The sequence below is a fragment of the Spermophilus citellus genome (genome assembly GCF_964194105.1).
Source record: "Spermophilus citellus genome assembly, chromosome: 4".
Taxonomy (NCBI): domain Eukaryota; kingdom Metazoa; phylum Chordata; class Mammalia; order Rodentia; family Sciuridae; genus Spermophilus; species Spermophilus citellus.
The window spans coordinates 69022436-69042908 of NC_138185.1; the positions used below are offsets into that span (position 1 = coordinate 69022436).

General features: G+C 42.4%; 2 protein-coding genes across 3 annotated transcripts in view; one reads left to right on the forward strand and one right to left on the reverse strand.

Annotated features, from left to right (window-relative positions):
- ZNF592 (zinc finger protein 592) overlaps nt 1-17935 on the forward strand; it is a 50008-nt gene extending 32073 nt beyond the window's left edge. For both annotated transcript variants that reach the window (XM_081290856.1, XM_081290855.1), the window contains exons 3-9: nt 4551-4729; nt 12924-13100; nt 13380-13539; nt 13648-13935; nt 14176-14288; nt 14899-15034; nt 16520-17935. In XM_081290856.1, coding sequence (XP_081146982.1) covers nt 4551-4729; nt 12924-13100; nt 13380-13539; nt 13648-13935; nt 14176-14288; nt 14899-15034; nt 16520-17047 — 1581 coding nt within the window. In that variant the 3' untranslated portion in view covers nt 17048-17935. The remainder of the gene's footprint in view (nt 1-4550; nt 4730-12923; nt 13101-13379; nt 13540-13647; nt 13936-14175; nt 14289-14898; nt 15035-16519) is intronic.
- ZNF774 (zinc finger protein 774) overlaps nt 1-20473 on the reverse strand; it is a 286859-nt gene that overhangs the window by 244540 nt on the left and 21846 nt on the right. The window lies entirely within an intron of this gene.

Here is a 20473-nt window from a genome sequence, read left to right on the forward strand (position 1 = left end):
ACTCAACTCCCACTCCAGTGGGCTCTCGGGTCCACTGTGAGACCTTTCAATGCTGGATAATCTTTTTCTGGTTTCTGGAAGGTACCAGCTCAGTCTTACATGTGCCCAGAGAACCTAGGGACAGAGGTAGGTGAGTCACTGCCCCTGCCTAACTCTGTTCCTCTAAGACCTGCCTTTACATTTTGTTCTGCCCTGCAGTGGACACAGCTGTTTTGCAGAGTCCTTTTGGGGATACTTAAGTTGGACCATCAGTAGGGCTGAAGTGAAAGAAAGGAGGGTAGATGGGTATGTGGGCCCATGGCAGAGGCTTTGGGGGCCCCTTCTTTCATCCATGTTCTCATCACTTCAGGGAAGTATTTGAGCTTGTCTGCTTGTTCTCATTCTTGGTTATACTTGATGAGGCCTGTTTTTTTTTAAAGGCTGTCATATTCCCATGTATATGTCATAAACATATACCCTTTGGCACCTTCTGAAGCAGGTCCCTTCAGGAAGGTGGTTTCCAGACATGCCCTTGGTCTCTTCCTGACCTGCAAGGTTGAGTTTGGAGGAGGGAGAGATAGGGTACTCTGGGTATGGGGAACAAGTGCAGAGTGGGTTTGAGGGGCAGGGAGTTGTTGGGTATGAGACTGACCATCAGTGTGGGGGCAGAGGCAGGAGGGAAAGCGGGGTAGGTCTACAGGGGTTCTGTAGAGAACTTGGCCCTAAAGGAGTTAGGGGGTACCATATGGGGTCACTTTGTGGCCTTTCATCATTGCCTTCTCTCTGTCTCATTTTCCTTCTGATAAGTAAAATGGAGTGTGGTCACCAGGCCGCTTCCCCAGGGGATTCAGTGTTTTTGCTGTCCAGCATGCTTGAGTTTACTCAGGTCTTTTCTACAAGTCATGTGATTGAGCACCTTTGGCAGTGGACCTAGGGGCCTGTGGGTTTTTCATACTGCTTCTCATCCATCTTCTACAATCTGCGTACACAAGGATCAGAGTGTAGGACCCCAGGCTGGCACTCTTCTTTTCCTATAGTTCTCTTTGTTATTCTTCCCTTTGTGGGAGCCCCACAAACACACCCCCCAGACAGGAAGGGAGGGCAGGCCCAGGAAGGCTGTCAGGCTTCCCTCAGCCTAGCTCCCATCTTTTATAAAATTTCCTATCACTAAATGGAGCTTCTGAGTCTTGGGGTGGAGCTCTGGGTTCGAAAACTTGCCTTGGAGGCTGCTGGACTTGGGTTTCCCTGTGACAGTACTCAGGCTTTAGGCCACGTGTCCCGTGCACAGATGGGGTGGGGTGGGGCTCCACGCCAGAGCAGGGACTGAATGGACAACATGTTTGGGCTCTCCATCTTCTTCTTGGAAGTCTGCCCCTGAACTGAATCTGCCTCCCTCTGTGGTGACTGAAGGGGTCTTTTCATCCTTCCTCTTGTGTTACAAGTCACCTTGTTAGGGAAGTATTTCAGTACAGAGGGACTATTCTTAATGTTTTTAAGCTTTTATTTAACTGTTTGTTGTTGTACCTAGTTAAAATTAACAAAAAAATATGTAATTTAGCTAAGTACATTTACATTGTTGTGCACTCAATCTCTAGAATGCTTTTGGTCTTGCAAAACTGAAAGCTGGTACCCATTAGACAACAACTTGCATTTTCCCCTCTACCTGCAATCCCTGGCAATCACCATTCTGTTTTCTGTGTCTGTGAATTTGACTATCCTCAGAAACTCTTGTGAGTCACTTATCTTGCTTGCCATGACCTCAAGTTTGATCAATGTAGCATGCATCAGAATTTCCTTTTTTGTGGGTTGAGAGGGGATGGGTGTCTTACTATGTTGGCCAGTCTGGCCCCAAACTCCTGGACTCAAGGAATCCTCCCACCTCAACCTGCTGGGTAGCTAGGATTATAGGGTGTATACCATTGAACCTACCTAGAATTTCTTTCTTTTAAAAGACTCAATAATATTCCATTTTGTTCATGCATTTTGTTTATCCATTAATCCATTTATGGGTACTTGGATTTCTTTCATTTTTAAAATATATTATTAGTTGTATTTGGACACAATCCCTTTATTTTATTTTTATGTGGTGCTGAGGATCAAACCCAGTGCCTCCCATGTGTGAGGTGAGAGCTCTACCACTAAGCTACACTCCCAGCCCTCTTTCATGTTTTAACTAGTCTGAATACTGCTAATATGAATATGGTGTAGCATTATCTCTTTGGGACTTTGTTCTCAATTCTTTTAGTTGTATACCTAGAAATGGTATTACTGGATCATATGGTAATTATGTTTGATTTTTAAGGAACCACCATACTATTTCCACAGCAACTGTACCATTTTACATTCCCATCAACAGTGCACAAGGGGCCCAGTTTTTCTACATTCTCACATTATTTAAAAAAAAATTTTGTAGTTGTATATGGACAGCATGCCTTTATTTTATTTGTTTCATTTTTATGTGGTGCTAAGGATGGAACCCAGTGCCTCATACATGCTAAGCAAGTGCTCTGCCACTGAGCTACAGCCCCAGCCCCCTCACGTTATTTTTAAAAATTTTATTAGTTAACCTAATGAATGTGATATAATTGTCTCTATTGTTTTTAGTGTCATCATGAACTCATTGGTATATATTCAGTATGTTTATATATTCTATTATTATTTTTTGCAGGAAAACCAACTCTATTGATAAGTACAAATTGCATGGGGTGAGCCTCCTGCCATAGCCAGAAATCCTGCTAGACAAATTCTAAAAGAGCTGCAGCATTCAGTATTCTTTTTGGATGCTCAGGTCATCCTATCTTTGGTCAGTTGGATCCCCTTCAAGCTGGCTCCTATGTCCTTTCTTGAAACTAGGGTTTGAGTCCAAGGGTGCTTAACCACTGAGCCATATCCCCAGCCTTTTTAGTGTTTTATTTTGAGACAGAGTTTTGCTAAGTTGCTTAGGTCCTCCCTTAAGTTGCTGAGGTTGACTTTGAACTTGGAATACTCATGCCTCAGACTCCCAAGCTACTAGGATTACAGGTGTGTGCCATGTGCCTGCTATTTTTTTTTAAAATGTTAACATTATTGTGTCTGTAAATATTCTAATATGTAGCTATGTGTTCTTCAAATTTATGTTTTGATAAAAAATACCTGAGATGATCATTTTATGGAGAAAAAATATTTTGGCCTATAGGTTTGGAGATTTTAGTCCATTACCAATTGGCCCCATTGCTTTGGTCCTGTGGTAACACATCATGGCCAAAGTGTGTGGTGGAATAAAATGATTCACGTCACAGCTGGGATGTAAAAGGGGGAAACAAATAAAATACCAAAAAGGGCTGGGATGTGGCTCAGTGATTAAGTGTCCCTGAGTTCAATCCCAGGTCAATAATAATAATAATAATAATAATAGTTATTCTTATTCTTAACTGCAAGAGCAGTAATACACACCTATAATCCCAGCTACTCAGGAGGCTGAGTCAGGAATATTGCAAGTTCAAGGCCATTCTAGGCAACTTAGCAAGACCCTGTCTCAAAATATACTACATAGGGGGCTGGGGATATATCTCAGTTGGTAGAGTGCTTGCCTTGCATGCATAAGGCCCTGGGTTCAAACCCCAGCACCACAAAAAAAAAGAAAAAGAAAAAAGAAAGAAAAGGAAAAAAGAAAAGAAAAGAAAAGAAAAGAAAAGAAAGAAAGAAAGAAAGAAAGAAAGCAAAAGAAAATACACTACATAGGCCTGGGGGTGTAGCTCAATGATAGAGCAGTTGTCCATCATATGCAAGGCCCTGGGTGTAACACCTAGCACCCAAAAGACAAACCAATAAAATAATAATAATTAAATCTTAATATTGTGTGAAATATCCTAATATTCTTATCCTTAATTTTAAATATCTTTTTAATTTAAATATTTTAAATGTTAATTTTTAAATATCTTTAATTGTCTCCTTTCTTTTTATACTTGCTTGTTTGAATCAAGATTCAAATATAGGCTGAATGTTGCAATTGGTTTAATTTATAAATTCCCCTTTCCTCTCTGTCCTTTTTTTTTCCCCCTTGCAATTTTTTAAAATACTTGGTTGTTAGTCCTATAGAAGTCCCTCATTCTGAATTTTCTGATTAAAGCAGAGATCTTTTCCCATCTTCCCTATTAATTTGTCCCTCTGAGCATCTCTACCTCCAGGTCAGTGGTCCTCTTAATGAGTAGTACAAGTATCCCCTAATCACTAAAAAAATAGAAAAGTCCCCTCCAAGATTCAGGTCCCAGCTCTGTTCGTTGCTGTCCCCTTCTGGACTGTTTGGGTTCTGCCTATTAGAGGAAAGAAACGTGATCTTAGAGGTATGTAGAGAAAATAGGGCCAGATCTGTCACTGACTAATAAGGTGGTTGACAAGACTTGCTTGGGTGTCAGTAGCAGCACTTGTAAGGAGGTCTGGAGATGTCACAATGTCCTAAAAGAGTTGGAAATAAGAATGATTGGGGAAGGAGGTTATTCTGACTGCTCTCTTGGGAGAGCCAGACAGCTCTGATGGGAAAGTCACAGGTCTACAGCACCTGCATGATCTGCTTTCTTGGTGTTCTTTCCTAGACCTGCCAGGTGTGCCAGATGCTGCTGCCCAACCAGTGCAGTTTCTGTGCCCACCAGCGGATTCATGCACACAAGTCCCCCTACTGCTGTCCAGAGTGTGGGGTCCTCTGTCGCTCTGCCTACTTCCAGACCCATGTAAAGGAGAATTGCCTGCACTATGCCCGTAAGGTGGGCTACAGGTGGGTGCTTCCTGGATTACTGTCCTGGTATTGCCCAATGGTTGTTCCTTTTTCTGAGACTGAGAGATTTGGACTTAAAGCCTAATAGAATAAGAACATTGGTTGATATGTGGACAGATGTTTTTATTTTATAGAAGGCAGGATTAACAAGAGGAAAGAATGATTTTTTAAAAAATATTAAATATATTTTTAAAAAAGCTTTGAAGGGGAAGGTTTTGGGGAGGTTAAACATGTTGTCACCTTGGTTTTAAAAGGTATATACAGGGCTGGGGTTGTAGCTCAGTAGTAGAGTACTTGCCTAGCATGTGTGAGGCACTGAGTTTGATTCTCAGCACCACATATTAAGGGAAAAAAAAGATACATTGACAACTAAAAGAATATTTTTAAAAAAGGTTTACATTTAATTTGTTCACAAATTTCTGTGTTTGCCATACTAAATTTTAAGCACTGTTTCAATAAAAAGTTTACTAATTATAGTACTTTGAAATGTTTCTGGTTTCTATTAACAAATGGGGCTGTATGACACCAACCTCAAAGGGCTCTCATGTCTTCATTTTAGTTAGTTTTTATCAATATGTGAGAAACAGACAAAACCTGAGTATGGAAAAAAATGATCAGCCATATAGTAAAACCAAGAAAATTCTTATTTTGACTGAAATGTCTTCCACTATGTTAAACATTTATAGGCAAGAAGTCATTTTTAGGAAATAGATCAAAATGGGGGGAGAAAATTTATTGATCTTTAATGTTTTCATTGACCCAATTAGGTCTCCTAGTTAGGAGCTCCTACTTTATTTTCACTTTTGAAAATAATTTTGATCAAATTTGGTCAAGTTTCCTCTCTTTGCAATTTCAGAATTTTTTAATTTAGTTCATTTGACTTTTTGTTGTGTATATTTACGTCGTAGGTTTTGGGCATTATTCTCGATACTCGGGATACAAAGATGATTATGACACAGCTCTTGCCCTCAAGCAGGCTTTCATCTGGTAATTATAATTCAGTGCTCCCATAGTAGTGGAATGGTCAGAAAAGTTTTCTAAAGGAGATATTAGGGAGTTTTCTAGGCAAAAAAAGGGGAAGAGCATATCTGGCAAGGGTACAGGTAGGGAGTCCAATAGACATTAAAAAAAAAGTGTTACAGGAATGATAAACAGTTGCTTAGAGATGTCAGGATGGACCTGGGAGTGATGAGACAATCCTGGGGAATTGGCAGAGACCAGGACATGCAAGACCTGTGCTCCTTACCAGACATTTGAATTTTATCCAGTGAACAGTGAGGAGCTACAGATATTTGTAGTAGAGGTATAATCTGGCTCATCTATTTTAGAGAGATCATTTTGGGAATTTGACACAGGTATTACACAAGGGAAAGAGTGGAAACTGCCTGAGAAGTAAGTGTAATGGTCCAGATGAGATGCTGAGGGCTTTGGCTAAGACATAGATAGCTGTGCTGGGCACAGTGGCACATCCCATCCTGTAAGACTCACTACTCAGGAGACAGAGGCAAGAGGATGGTGAGTTCAAGGCCAGCCTGGGCAACAATAGGTTCTGTCTCAAAAAAAAAGGTGTGTGTGTTGGGGGGGCATAGCTATGGGGATATAGAAAAGGGGCTTAGGAATTAGAAGCATTAGGACTTGATAGTAGCTTTTATGTGGGAGAGAGTGGTGGGGGAAGGGTTAGTGATGACTCCCTGGTTGTTGACTTGTAAACAATTGCAAATGTAAGCTGATTTTTTTTTTTTTGATTATGGAGTTTGGATTATCTACAGTGTGTTAGAAACAAAACAAACTGAACATGGGGTTATACAGAGGCCTTACCACCAGGGCTGGTAAGAGCATTACTTGGCAGCATCCCAGGATACATTTTTGATGGTACTGGGTGGATTGAACCCAGGGTGGCTTTACCACTGAGCCATTTTCTCATCCTTTTTTTAAAATTTTTTTAAAATTTTGAGACAGAGTCTTGATAAATTGCTCAGGCTGGCCTTGAACTTTCAATCCTTCTATTTCAGCCCTCCTGCTTCAGCCTTCCGAGTTTCTAGGATTATAGGTGTGTACCACCATGCCCAGGTTAGAGCATGTGTTTTATAGTATTCTGTAACATTTAAAAATACCTTTCAAACTATGACTTGAACACACACTGCTTATTGGGATCAGTAAGTTAACAGTGCAATCAATACTGAAATATTTATCTTTGAATCTTTTTTAAAAAATTTTACTTGTTCTCCTTAGTTGTACATGATAGCAGAGTGCATTTCAATATATCATACAAATGGAATGCAACATTTCAATTATCTGGTTATACCACCGTGTAGAGATACATCATTCGTGCAATCATACATGTACCTAGGGTAATGATATCCATCTCATTCCACCATCTTTCCTACCCTCTCAACCCCTCACCTTTGCCCAATCCAAAGTTCTTCCATTCTTCCCATGCCCCCACCCCCAATTATAGATCAGCATCCACTAATTAGAGAAAACATTCCGCCTTTTAGTTTTTTTGGGATTGGCTTACTTCGATTAGCATAATATTCTCCAACTCCAACCATTTACCTGCAAATGCCATAATTTTATTCTCTTTTAATGCTGAGTAATATTCCATTTTGTATATAAACCACAGTTTCTTTATCCATTCATTTATTGATGGGCATCTAGGTTGGTTCCAGAGTTTAGCTATTGTGAATTTAGCTGCTATAAACATTGGTGTGGTTATGCACCATAGTATGCTGATTTTAAGTCCTTGGAGTATAGACCGAGGAGTGGGATAGCTGGGTCAAATGGTGGTTCCATTCTAAGTTTTCTGAGGAATCTCCACACTGCTTTCCAAAGTGGTAGCACCAATTTGCAGTCCCACCAGCATTGTATGAAAGTACCTTTTCTCCCACATCCTCTCCAACACTTACTATAACTGGCATTCTTACTGGGGTGAGATGAAATCTTAGAGTAATTTTGATTTGCATTTCTCTAATTACTGAAGATATTGAACACTTTTTCATATATTTGTTAACCGCTGTATGTCATCTTCTGAAAAGTTTCTGTTCAGTTCCTTAGACCATTTATTGATTGGGTTGTTTTTTGTTGTTGTTGTTGTTTTGGTATTAAGTTTTTTGATTTCTTTATACATCCTGGAGATTAGTGCTCTGTCTGATGTGTGTGTGGTAAAACTTTGCTCCCATATGTAGCCTCTCTCTTCACCTCAGGAATTATTTCTTTTTCTGAGAAGAAGCTTTTTAGTTTGAATCCATACCATTTATTGATTCTTGATTTTATTTTTTGTGCTTTAGGAGTCTTATTAAGGAAGTCAGGGCCTAATCTGACATGATGAAGATTTGGGCCTACTTTTTCTTCTATTAGATGCCAGGTCTCTGGTCTAATTCCTAGGTCCTTGATCCACTTTGAGTTGAGTTTTGTGCATGGTGGGCAATAGCGGTTGAATTTCATTTTGCTACATATGGATTTCCAGTTTTCCAGCACTATTTGTTGAAGAAGTTATCCTTTCTCCAATGTATTTTGATTTTTTTTTTTTTTTGCAGTGCTGGAAATTTAACCCAGGGCCTCATGCTTGCATAGGCAAATGCTTTACTGCTGAGCTCCACTCACAGCTCCTATCTTTGAATCTTGAATCCAAGAAATTTTCAGTTGTACAGATGTATTCATAGCACTTTATTTTGTTTTTTAATTAAGTATTTTATTTTTTTCTGTAAGAGTAAAAGAATACATCGTGTCTCAATAGTAATTCAGTTATGAAGACTTTTTTGTAAGGCATGATAGATAAAAAATATGTTAGATAAAAAAATGTTGTGATTCAGCAGAGAAATTACTGAAGAGAGTGACACTAAAATCTTCAGTGATCTGTAGTTGAACTCAGAAGACATACAACTAAGTCAACTATTCATTTTCTTGTAATTTTTATATAATTTGCATGCCATACTATTCACCCATTTAAAGTATTGTATATAATACAGTGGTCTTAAGTATATTCACAGAGTTGTACAGTTGCCACAGATAATTTCAGAACATTTTCAGCCCCCTAAAAGAAACCCCACGTTCACCAATATTTCCATCCCTTCACAAATTTTCTTTCTGTCTCTGTTTCATAGGTTTACCTATTCTGGACATTTCATATAAATGAACTCATGTAAACATGGTCTTAGCATAATGTTATAAGATTCACACATATTGTAACATGTATCAGTATTTCATTCCTTTTCATGGCAGGATGATATTTCGTTGTCTTGGTATACACATTTTTTTTCCATTCATCAGTTGTTAGATACTTGGATTATTTCCATTTTCTGCCTATGAACATAAATGTACATATTGTGTGAACATGTTTCTTTTCTTTTTGTGATGCTGATTGAATCCAGGGTCATGAACACACTAGGCAAGTGCTCCATCTCTAGACCTGTTTTCCTTCCTTTTGAGTGTGTACCTAGGAGTGCAATAGTTGGGTCGAATCTTGTTTAATTTTTTTTTTTTTTTTAGTCCCAGGGATTGAACCCAAGGATACTTAACCACTGAGCTACATCCGTAGCCCTTTTTATTTTTTATTTTGAGATAGGGTGTCACTAAGTTGCTTAGGGCCTCACTAAATTGCTGAGACTGACTTTGAACTCCCAATCCTCCTGCCTCAGCCTCCTGAGTCACTGGGATTACAGGTATGCGTGCACCACTATACCCAGCCATGTTTAGCTTTTTGAGGAGATGCCAGATTGTTTTTGAAAGTGGTTGCATCATTTTTACATCCTATCAGGAATTCATGAAGTTTTTGACCTCTGTGTATCCTTACCCCTCTGTATCCTTACCAATGCTCATTATTGTCTGACTTTTGGTTGTAACTATCCTTATGAAAATTTACAGTTCTCTTAATAGATAATGATATTGGGCATGAGCATCTTTTCAAGTACCTTTTGGTCATTTTATATTTTCTTTTGAGACATATCTAGTCAGATCCTTTGCCCATTTTTAAAATTAGGTTATTTGTCATCTTATTGATTTTTTTTTTAAGAGAAAAGTGCTGGGCTTTAAACCCAGGGTCTCTGCAGGCTAGGCAAGCACTCTCCCACTGAGCCACATTCCTATCCCCTGTCATGTTATTGAATTGTAAGACTTACTTTATACATTCTGGATATAAATTCTTTGTTAGATATGATGAGCAAGTATTTCTCTCCACTCTTGGTGTTAATGCTTTTTAAAAGTAGACTTTAAAAAGATACCTATGTTCCATTTTATTGAGCTGTACTAAAGAGTTTTACATTTTTTAATGTTTACACTATTTTTGCGTTTTCTTAAAGACAATATAAAAAAGTCTATATGTGTATATACATAATTTATATTTTTATATGTGTGTGTGTATATATATACATTATATTCAAATTTTAAAACTTTTTCTGTTCTTTGTTGATATTTGATTCTTTTTTTTTTTTTTTTTTCCTGTGATGCTGGGGATTGAATCCAGGGCCTTGTGCATGCAAGGGAAGCACTCTACCAACTAAGCTATATCCCCAGCCTCTTTGTTAATAATTTGGAGAATAGCCAATAATATCATAAGGAAGCAAGATTAGACTTTTAAATTTTTTTTTCTTTTAATATTTTTTTAATTGTCAATGGACCTTTATTTTTTATTTATTTCTATGTAGTGCTGAGAATCGAACCCAGTGCCTTACACATGCTAGGCAAGCACTCCACCACTGAGCCACAACCCCAGCCCACAGACTATTTTAATAATATATTATTTTCTTATTTGTGATCATTAGTGAAGTTAAATATTTTACATTCTTTTTTTCTGAAACTTCTCATATTTCACAAATATGATGCTGTTGTCTATTTTAAAATGCGGTCAAAGTTTGTGTCACAAAGTTGGATTTCTTTTATGGATGCTTTTTCATCAATTTGTAAACCCTGCTGGATTCAGTCCTTCACAGAGGCTACTTTGCTTGTGATGAAGGCTACTTTTCATGTTCTTTTATCACTTTAGCAGGCAGGTGGTCTACTACCTAGTACAGCCCCAGCTCTGTCCTTTATGTTCTGCCTTTAGTGAGGTTTCTCAAAGAACATCTGTTGGATAAATAGAACGAATTCTCTGTGGCATTTGTGAAAAGTACATTTAAGTTGTTTCTGTAGGAATTTAGCAAAAACTGTAATATAAAACCACTTAACACACATCAGGTTTGTCCACTTTGGATGAATTTGGAACATGTGACTTTTTTCCTCATAATATCTTGCAGTGTGGAAATACTTCTGTGTGCTAGAAGTTGGTTTCACTTTCTTTTTTTTCTTTTTCTGAAGATTGAACCAAGGTCCTTCAATTTCATTATTTTGTTTCCCAGGAGAGAAAAGAAATAAATGAATAATTTGTATAGAATCTTTGTAATTTAAAGTATGTATAATTTTAGTACTGAATGGGCTTCATAGTTTAATGCAAATAACTTTCTAGTTCTACAGGTTGATTGTCATTGCTGAGATTTGCAGAAGTGATTCTATTCTCCTTTACCCCTCAAACCCTGCCCATACAAGGAAAAAAAAAAAGAATTTATCAGAATTCTGGGATGATTATGTGGATTGTGGAAATGGGCTAATATAATAAAGGTTGACATTCAGGAGTCAAAGAATTCTTCTTCTTTTCTGGTACTGGTACTGGGGGTTGAACCCAGGAGCACTGCACTGCCAAACTATATTCCCAGCTCTTTTTATTTTTATTTTGAGGCAGGGTCTTGCTAAATTGCTGAGGCTGGCCTCAAACTTGTCATTCTCCTGCCTCAGCCTCTTGAGTCACTGGGATTATAGGCGTTCACCCCCCTACCCTTTTTTAATTTTGAGGCAGTCTCATTAAATTGTTGAAACTGACCTTGAACTTGCCATCCTCCTGCCTGAGCTCCTGAGATTGAGATTACAGGTGTGCACCACCACACTAGACACTAGTAAAAGAATTTACTTAAGTGAAAGCAGGTCCTTTGAGTAAAGCAAGAATCTCTCTTCTAATGCCTCCTGGCAAGTCAAAGTCAGAGTGGCTAGCAACATTGCTACAAAAGAAAGATAAAAAGAAACAGCAGGGAGCAGAGAAGGTATTCTCTCATGAAGGGAAACCCCTATGTGTGTTTACAGATAGGAGGAAACACTCCTTTTCTCTAATACTGAAAAAAGAAAGACTATTTCTAGAGAGATGTTTTGAGACATGTCTAGTCAGATCCTTTGCCCATTTTTAAAATTAGGTTATTTGTCATCTTATTGATTTTTTTTTTTTAAGAGAAAAGTGCTGGGCCAGGTGGCAAGTGTGCAGGCAGGTTGAAGAAGTGTTTTACATGGCCTTGATTTTAGAAAATGACTTAAGATGATTCCTTATTTTATTTTTTCATACATAATAAAAATGTATATATACCAAACAAAACTTAGAAAATACAGATTGGTAGGGAGAAAAATAAATAAAAAGTTAACTGCAGTCTGGATACCAAGGAGTTGTCACGACACTTTAGAGCTGCACTGTCCAGAATGGTGCCAGTCATGCGTGGCTATTGAATGCTTGCAATGTGGCCAGTGCAGCTAAGAAGTGGGACTTTTAATTTGATTTCATTGATTTAAATTTAAACAACCATGTGGACAGTACAGCACAGAACATTTCCTTTATCACAGTAAATGCCACTGGAGAATGCTGCTTTGGAGTACCTCCTGCTGATCTCTAAGAGTTGTTTGTTTTACTCTATTGATTATTAGGTGAGCAAAGCATTTCCTGACTGCACATTTCATTAGGTGGTATCCCTGCTAACTCAATACCAGCCCAGGGAAAGGCAAAGGCTTTCTGCAGCCTCCTTCTGGACTTCTATAGTTGGGTCACACTTTAAATCAATACTGTTTATGTCACTACTAAATCATTCTCCTCCCTTGCCTCTCCCACCTTCTCTTTGGTGGGCTCAGGTTAATGGCTGCAGAAGCATATTCTCTGGCCAGTAGAGGGAGAGGTGGGGTTTCTCCCTCCTTCTCTACCAGGCATGATCTTGGGCTTAAGGAACCATGGGTATCTGTGCTGTGCCTAATTGCAGCAAGCATGCTCTCAGGATGTTTGTATGGAAGATGGAAGCCTGAGTGCCTCAGTGAGGTAGAGAAAATTTCTGTGAGGTGGCTCTTTTCCTGTCCTCTAACCCTCCTCTTCCAGCTCCACCCCTGGGTCTAACATTCCCTCCCCTCTGTCATCCAGGTGTATCCACTGTGGTGTTGTCCACCTGACCTTGGCCTTGCTGAAAAGCCACATCCAGGAGCGACACTGTCAGGTTTTCCACAAATGTGCATTCTGCCCCATGGCCTTCAAGACTGCCAGCAGTACCGCGGACCACAGTGCCACCCAGCACCCCACACAGCCCCACAGACCCTCCCAGTAAGTGCAGCTCCAAGGCCAGTGGGTTCTGTGGGGCAGAGAGGAGTGGCCTGGGTGCTGTAAGGGGTGGTTTAGGGATGGACTGGGAAGCTGAGGCTAGAGGCAGAGATACCTGGAGACTGTTGAAGACATCCTTAGGCAGGGGAGTATCTACAGTGGCTCAGGGTAGTGCTTTCCCAAACCTAACTGTGGTTCAGAGAGAGCAGAGAAGGGGTGAGGGGCTGTGTGGTTCTGCAGCAGAGCCTTGGCTGCCTCATACCCTGGGGCTTGTCTCATCAGGCTCATTTATAAGTGCTCCTGTGAAATGGTCTTCAACAAGAAGAGGCACATTCAGCAGCATTTTTACCAGAATGTCAGCAAGGCGCAGGCAGGTGTCTTCAAGTGCCCTGAGTGCCCACTCCTATTCCTACAGAAGCCAGAGTTGATGCAACACGTCAAGGTGGGCTGCCTTGGGGGTGGAGGCTGGGGAGGAGGGTACCTCAGGCCGGGGGTCTGACTCTGTGAATCTTTCCCCCGCCCAGTCAGTAATCGCTCTCCCCATCCCCAGAGCACCCACGGTGTTCCCCGAAACGTGGACGAGCTATCAAGCCTCCAGTCTTCAGCGGACACGTCCTCCAGCCGCCCTGGCTCCCGAGTTCCCACTGAGTCCCCAGCTACCAGTGTGGCTGGACGGGGCAGTTCCCTGCCCTCTGGCCGCTGGGGTAGGCCCGAAGCCCATCGAAGGGTTGAAGCTAGGCCTCGGCTGAGGAGCATTGGCTGGACCTGCCAGGAGTGCCAGGAATGGGTTCCCGATCGAGAAAGCTATGTGTCCCACATGAAAAAGAGTCATGGTCGGGTAAGTGCAGCCACAAGGTCACAGTACAGTGCAAGAGTCACTGGACTTTTGTCCTGTGAAGTTAAGACCCCCTTATGTGGCTGACCCCATAGGGTTCCTGGTACTTAGGGCAGGTTGGTGCCACAGACATTGAGGTCTTTGGGGGCATCTTCCTTTCTGACAATATCATGTGAGAATAAAGATGCACCTAGAACTATCTTCTGGTTCTGATGCTTTGTGACTTGTCACCTCTTCCCTTAGACATTGAAGCGGTACCCGTGTCGGCAGTGTGAACAGTCGTTCCATACCCCTAACAGCCTGCGCAAACACATCCGCAACAACCATGACACAGTAAAGAAGGTCTATACTTGTGGGTGAGTCCCTGGAGGTGGAGGGGAACAGGCCTAAAATTCAGGATTGCCTGTGGCCCCTCTAGGGCTTTTCTCTGCTGCGAGATCAGGAGTCTGAGGCAGGAGATGAATGAGTTTCTAACTTGAAAAACACTGTCACTAATTCAGAAGTCAGGGAGATACCAGCTTCCAAGACCTGGTGGCTCCTGAGCTTTCTCCATCTCCTCAGCCCCAGCCAACATAGCCAGTTGTGAGGGACCCTGAGGTTTAAAAAGAATGAGGTAATGTGATGCATTCTTGCCCCACTCCGTGATCATCTGCCCATGCTTCAGCATGTACCCTGGTCCTTTCACTCTGACCACTAGCCCAGCACTGAGGCTTCTGGGCAGTGATATCAGGGAGCAAGATGGTGGCTGAGGGCCAGGTGGCAAATGTGCAGGCAGGCTGACCTGCTATTGTCTGCCACCTTGACTGGCTTGCTGTCTGGATCTCACTGGGAGCACCTGGTGCCAGTACCAGGCCGTCTAAGGACACAGCTGTCTGCCTGCTTCATTCTTCCTGGTGTTCATTTGAAGAGCACCAAGGAAGCCTGCAGCCTGGAGTCTTACCCCATTTCTCTGGCTGGCTCTTGTAGGTACTGCTCTGAGGACAGCCCCAGCTTTCCTCGGCCCTCACTCCTAGAGAGCCACATCAGCCTTATGCATGGCATCAGAAACCCTGACTTGAGCCAGACATCCAAAGTCAGACCTCCAGGTGCACATTCCCCTCAGGTGAGTGTGGGCTGCCTACTCAGTTAGGCCTGGGGTTTGGGAGTCATTAGGAAGAGCACAGGGAGCCCATTGGTACTCATAGCCATGGAGCAACCTGTGATAACTTCCCTTAGTGTGGGTCACTCTAGTCTGTTACTTACATGGGGAATGCACACAAGTAGAGAACAGGACAACATGGCCTGTCAGCCTTCTGTTGCTATTGTTTCCCTGTAACTGTAACCACCCCTTCTTCAGTGTGTGTGTGCTCCGTGGACATTGGAGCATTTTCACAGACACCATCTTGCTTCTGTTTCATAGCAGTCCTGTGAGGCAGGGCTGCCCTGTCAGGTGAGAGTCATGACGTCAGTGTTAGTTACCTCCCTGTCTGACTAGTTATGGGAAAAGCCAGGTCTAGACCTGCTATCTAGGCCCTTTCCTTGACTTCATCTCTATTCTGTGCCCTATTCCTATTTTTGCTATACTTTGGAGCAGCCTATATCCCCTCCTAACTGCAGACTCTTGCCATGTCTGAGAAACTCTGAGGGCTGCCTGGAGTTCCAAGGCATTCTCAAAACTTTCTTGGTCTATTCAGAGTGGTGCTTGATGGCAAAGGCCCTTTCACACTTAGTAGGTAGGGTGCAATCAATATTTTCTTTCCATAAGGAAAATGTGCATTCTCCCTTCCCCCCAAAATGCACATACTTTCTGATCCAGCAATTCTGTTTCTGGGGCTTATCTGTAGAAAGCTTTGGTCTTGGGCATAAAGAAGTGTGTTCAAGGATGTTCACTGCACTGCTGTGTGTAGTAACAAAGATAGAACTCAACCAATGTTTGCCAGTGGGGACTGTCATTCCCACAATGGGTCAGTGTGCTGCCATTAGAAGAATGAAGCCTCTGTGTGTGCTTTCATGGAGACAAGCTCCAGTATATGTTGTTAAGTAAAAACTGAAGGGTGAAGAGAAGTGTGCATGGCACATGATTCATTTTGTAAAAGACAATAGCTTTATTTTTGTATGTGCATAGGATAACTTTTCCCAGGCACAGTGGCACACACCTGTAATCCCAGCTACTGGGAAGGCTGAGGCAAGGGGATCCTAAATTTGAAGCCAGCCTTGGCAGTTTAGACTCAAAAACTAAAAATAACAAAAAAGGGCTGGGGGTATAGCTCAGTGGTGAAGCACCCCCAGGATCAATTCCCAGAATTACAGGGGAAAAAAAAAATCTCTTGGAGAGGCTACAAAATGGTACTATCATGTTCTTTGGAGAGCAGGCCTGGGGAATGGGGTAGGAGGGCCTTAAAATGTTCATATATTTGGAATGTTTGTGCCACATGTATGTTACACTAAAAAATACACAAAGATTGGAAATGAACCAAACCAGTGTTTAGGTCTGGGTGACCCTGGCCCGGGAAGTGTCTTCTTTGAGGCCTTTGGCTAACCTGGTCATGTCTGGGGGCTCATGTCAAGGGCTTGGCCTTGATTCTGCTCATGCTCTCTCTCCTTTCAGGTGAACCATCTGAAAAGACCAGTCAGCGCAGCAGGGAATGCTCCAGGCACCAGCAATGGCACGACTGTCTCTTCCAACAAAAGGCACAAGTCTCTTTTTCAGTGTGCAAAATGTAGCTTTGCCACAGACTCGGGGCTCGAGTTTCAGAGCCACATACCTCAGCACCAGGTGGACAGCTCCACAGCCCAGTGTCTTCTCTGTGGCTTGTGCTATACCTCTGCCAGCTCTCTCAGTCGCCATCTCTTCATTGTCCACAAAGTGAGAGACCAGGAGGAAGAGGAAGAGGAGGAGGAGATAGTGGAAGTGAAGGTGGAGGCAGCAGAGCCGGAGGAGGGCTCTGGGGAGGAGGTGGCCATGGAAACTAGAGAAAATGGACTAGAAGAATATGCTGGTGAGCCTTTGTCGGCTGATCCAGGGGCAAGGAGATCATTAGGCCTGGCCCCAGAGGAGGACAGTGCCCAAGATGCTCAGAGTCAACCCCAGGCCTCTCAGGACCAGGACAGCCATGCACTATCCCCTCAGGTGTGACTGGAAGCTTTGCAATGTGTGCGGTCAGGGTGGGCCACGGTATCCTTCACCTGCCGTGCAGACTGTGGGAAATAAAAGGCTCTGCCCTGGTGTGTGCGTGGCCGCTGGGCCCTAGAGCAGTGTCTGCTCTGAGCTGTGGGTCCTGGGTGTCCCCTAACCCCAGGAAATATGGGGTCACCCAGGACCCTCACAGCTCTGAATTTGCATCTGTTATTTATGCCTTTGTGCTGCTTCTTGGTACCCCAACTCTTGTCTGTGTCCTTCCAACCCCAGGCTGCTGTGTGGCCCAACTCCAGTGCTGTCAACTCAGCTCGAAACCCCTCTGCGTCTGCTCTTCTAGGAGGCTCCTGCTTGCTGCCTTTAGCCAGGAGACTCCTCAGAGCTCTATTTGCCTGCAGATACTAGCTCTCCTTCCTTCCTTCAGAGCCTGAGAAGGAGCAGAATGAGGGGTGCTGACAGTCCCTCTAGGAGAGCTCTTCCCAGCCTGGCTTGGCCAGGGCCCTTGGTCACCTTGTCCTTCCTTCCTGTCTTTGATTATTTTCCTCAAAAATAGTCTCGAGAACTAATTGTTATACTGGCTCATCATGTCTCTGTGGGTGGGAGAAACTTCAGCACACCCCTGTTTGAAACCAGGGACAGCAGGAGGTATGGCAAAGGCAGGTGCCGAGAGCCAGATCTCCTTCAGAAGGAGCTGTGGGTGGGTCTTTGCACTGCTGCTGTCTGCCTTTCTTGACAAGTGGGGTTCGGGGCACACAGACATTGGAATATTTGTATTCTTGCTCCTGTGCCATTAGAGAGGCTGCTGCCCCAGGCAGACCAGCCCTCCTCCTCTCGGCTACACTCATGTTGCTCAGACTATATTTCAAATAAAAAAATCTTCTTACCATACAGGTAGGCTCTTGTATTCCTCTTCAAGTGAGCCTGGCCCTTCCCTGCTCCACCTGAGGGTCTATCCCCCAGACTTCCGTTGTTTATTCCATCTCTGAGGGAAAATAATGCTTCCTATTGTCCGAGGAAGATCCTCTAGATTCTGGCACTTGTGGTGAGGAAACCAGGAACCCCATACTTCTTGGTTCTCTAGAGACCTTCTGAAGGAACAGGGGGAGGTCTCAGTGCCAGTCAAGTTACCTTCCAGGTCTCCCCTGGGCTAGTGCCTTAAGGCCTATCAAACTTCTCTGAGCGTCTCCATCTTTCTTACATAGTAATTTTCAACCTAGTGTAACCTTCTGCTGGTAAAGGGATGAACAGGAGGAATTCTGTAATTCTCTGGCAGCATTCGAGACCTTGGTCTGTTTTCTGCCACAGAGAACTCAGATGTGGAGGAATAGGGATTAGACTGGGGAGGTAGGTCTGTCCTTTCACTGGTGGTGGATTTAGAACCTGCCCAAGCACAAGGAGTAGGCTGTCCTCTGTCATCTGACCCAAGTGGCCTGGGCCCAGGCCCAGTAGGATCTAGTACTGGCTAAGTACTCAGAGGTGATCTTTAAGGGGAGGCAATTATAAATTAAGTCAGATAAATATGTCTTTCCACAATTGAAAAAACAACACATTTTTTTCTTCTATCAAATGCCAAATTTTTGATGGAAATGCTAATGGCAGTGGGAAAGGTTAGCACTTGCTCAGTTTCAGAGAGATTTTGGCCATCTGTACCATTTTAATGATTGCTCTTTCTGGCAAGTCCACCATGGTCCCTGCTTTCAAAGCTGGCAGTGAGGGCAAGTTGGGCCTGTTTCTGGCTGCCTGCAAAGCCAGAGCAAGCCCCTGCTTAGCTATTGTCCCTTTCCTAATTCCAATTGCAGGGAGCTAGCCCTGTGCCCTAGGTCCATTTGCAAAAACAGGTTCTGGAGGAAGGAGGCAGATAAAGGTGTTTGAAGTGGATGGCTGAATTCCTTCCTGCTTAGAAACATGGTAGCTAGAGCACAGGCAGAGACCCAGACCCGTCTCTCCTAGTGTGGAAGAATGTGAGCTGCCCACTGGGAATCCTGGGTCATGACCTAGATTCTGCCCTTAACCAACTCTCAACCATGGGCCTCTCTCCTTCAAAATGTAACTAGTAATTCTTACTCAACTCCCTTCACAGGCTTTTATGAGATCATGAATGTGCCCATACTTCTTGTTTATATAACGCTATATGAACATGGGGAATCCATACTTGAAGGCTTGGAGAGTGGCACATGCCTTCCATTCACAGCTGTATGCTGACTTTAGTTCAGAATTGGCCTGGCACAGCTCCATTATTTAGTAGTAGAGATGATAGAGTTGTAAGCCCCACTCACATGCCCAACATCTTGCTCGACACTTTTTGATGACTCTCTAATTTAACCCTCACAAAGATCTCAGTTATCCCCCATTTTACAGAGAAGAAAACTGAGACTCAGATTGAATGATGGACATGTTGGGCTACTTGTGGTGATAGTACAAGTGAGTCAAACCTGTCAAACCACTGTGCTGCCTTAGTGACCAAAGCTATTTAGGCTGGCTGCCTGCTCATCAGTGGTTTGCAGACATCCTGAAGTCCACTTTTCTGCTTCCCAGAGAGTTGGGGTGCCCCACAAGTGCCAGGTTCTCTTCAGAGTCCATCTATGCCTTGTCACCCTGTGCATCGCACCTGCTTGTGAGGTCCTAAAGTACATGCAGTGTCTACAAACATTCATTCTCATGGGGATTCACTTTTCCATTTGAATACCATCATTTTTTTTAAGGATTGTCTAGAAAATGTTGCCTAACCTTCATAGGGTACACATGGTTCCCTCAGAGTCCAGTATCTTCTGATCTTCTTTTTCATGATTTTTTTTTAATGGTTGTGCTATCATTTGTCATCATCAGAGAATGCTTGCTGTAACAGGCACTTAACTGCTGCAGTGAATGCTCTGCTGATCAAGTTAAACAGATAAGATGCCTGCTCTGTACAAACTATCATTTAATACACTCTGAAGCTTGACAAATGACTAGTATTTATTCTCCAACTGCTTTATCTCTGTAAAATGATATGCTGAATTACTATGAGCTAATTGTTGTAGAAAGAACTTTCAACTTATGTAAACAGTCTGGATTTTAAAACATACTAGTTGTGGCCCAACAAGTTCCACATTTTGCCTCCCCCAAGACTAAGGAACTTCTGTCCTGTTCACCACTGTATATGCAGTACCAGGCTGTTTCTTTTATTTTTTGTTTGTTTTGAAAAATTAATACATATACATGGTAAGACATTCAACAATAAATATAAGGGTATACAATAAAAAGTAAACTCCCAAAGGAGGTCAGCCTCCAGTCCCCTCTCCAAAGTTAATCACTGTTATTGATATCTTGTATATCCTTTCAGAGCAATTCTATGCATTTAAAAATTTATAAATATGTATATTTATATATCTATTTTTAATACAAATGGTAGCATTCTGTACACAGTGTTCTGAAGCTTGCTTTTTT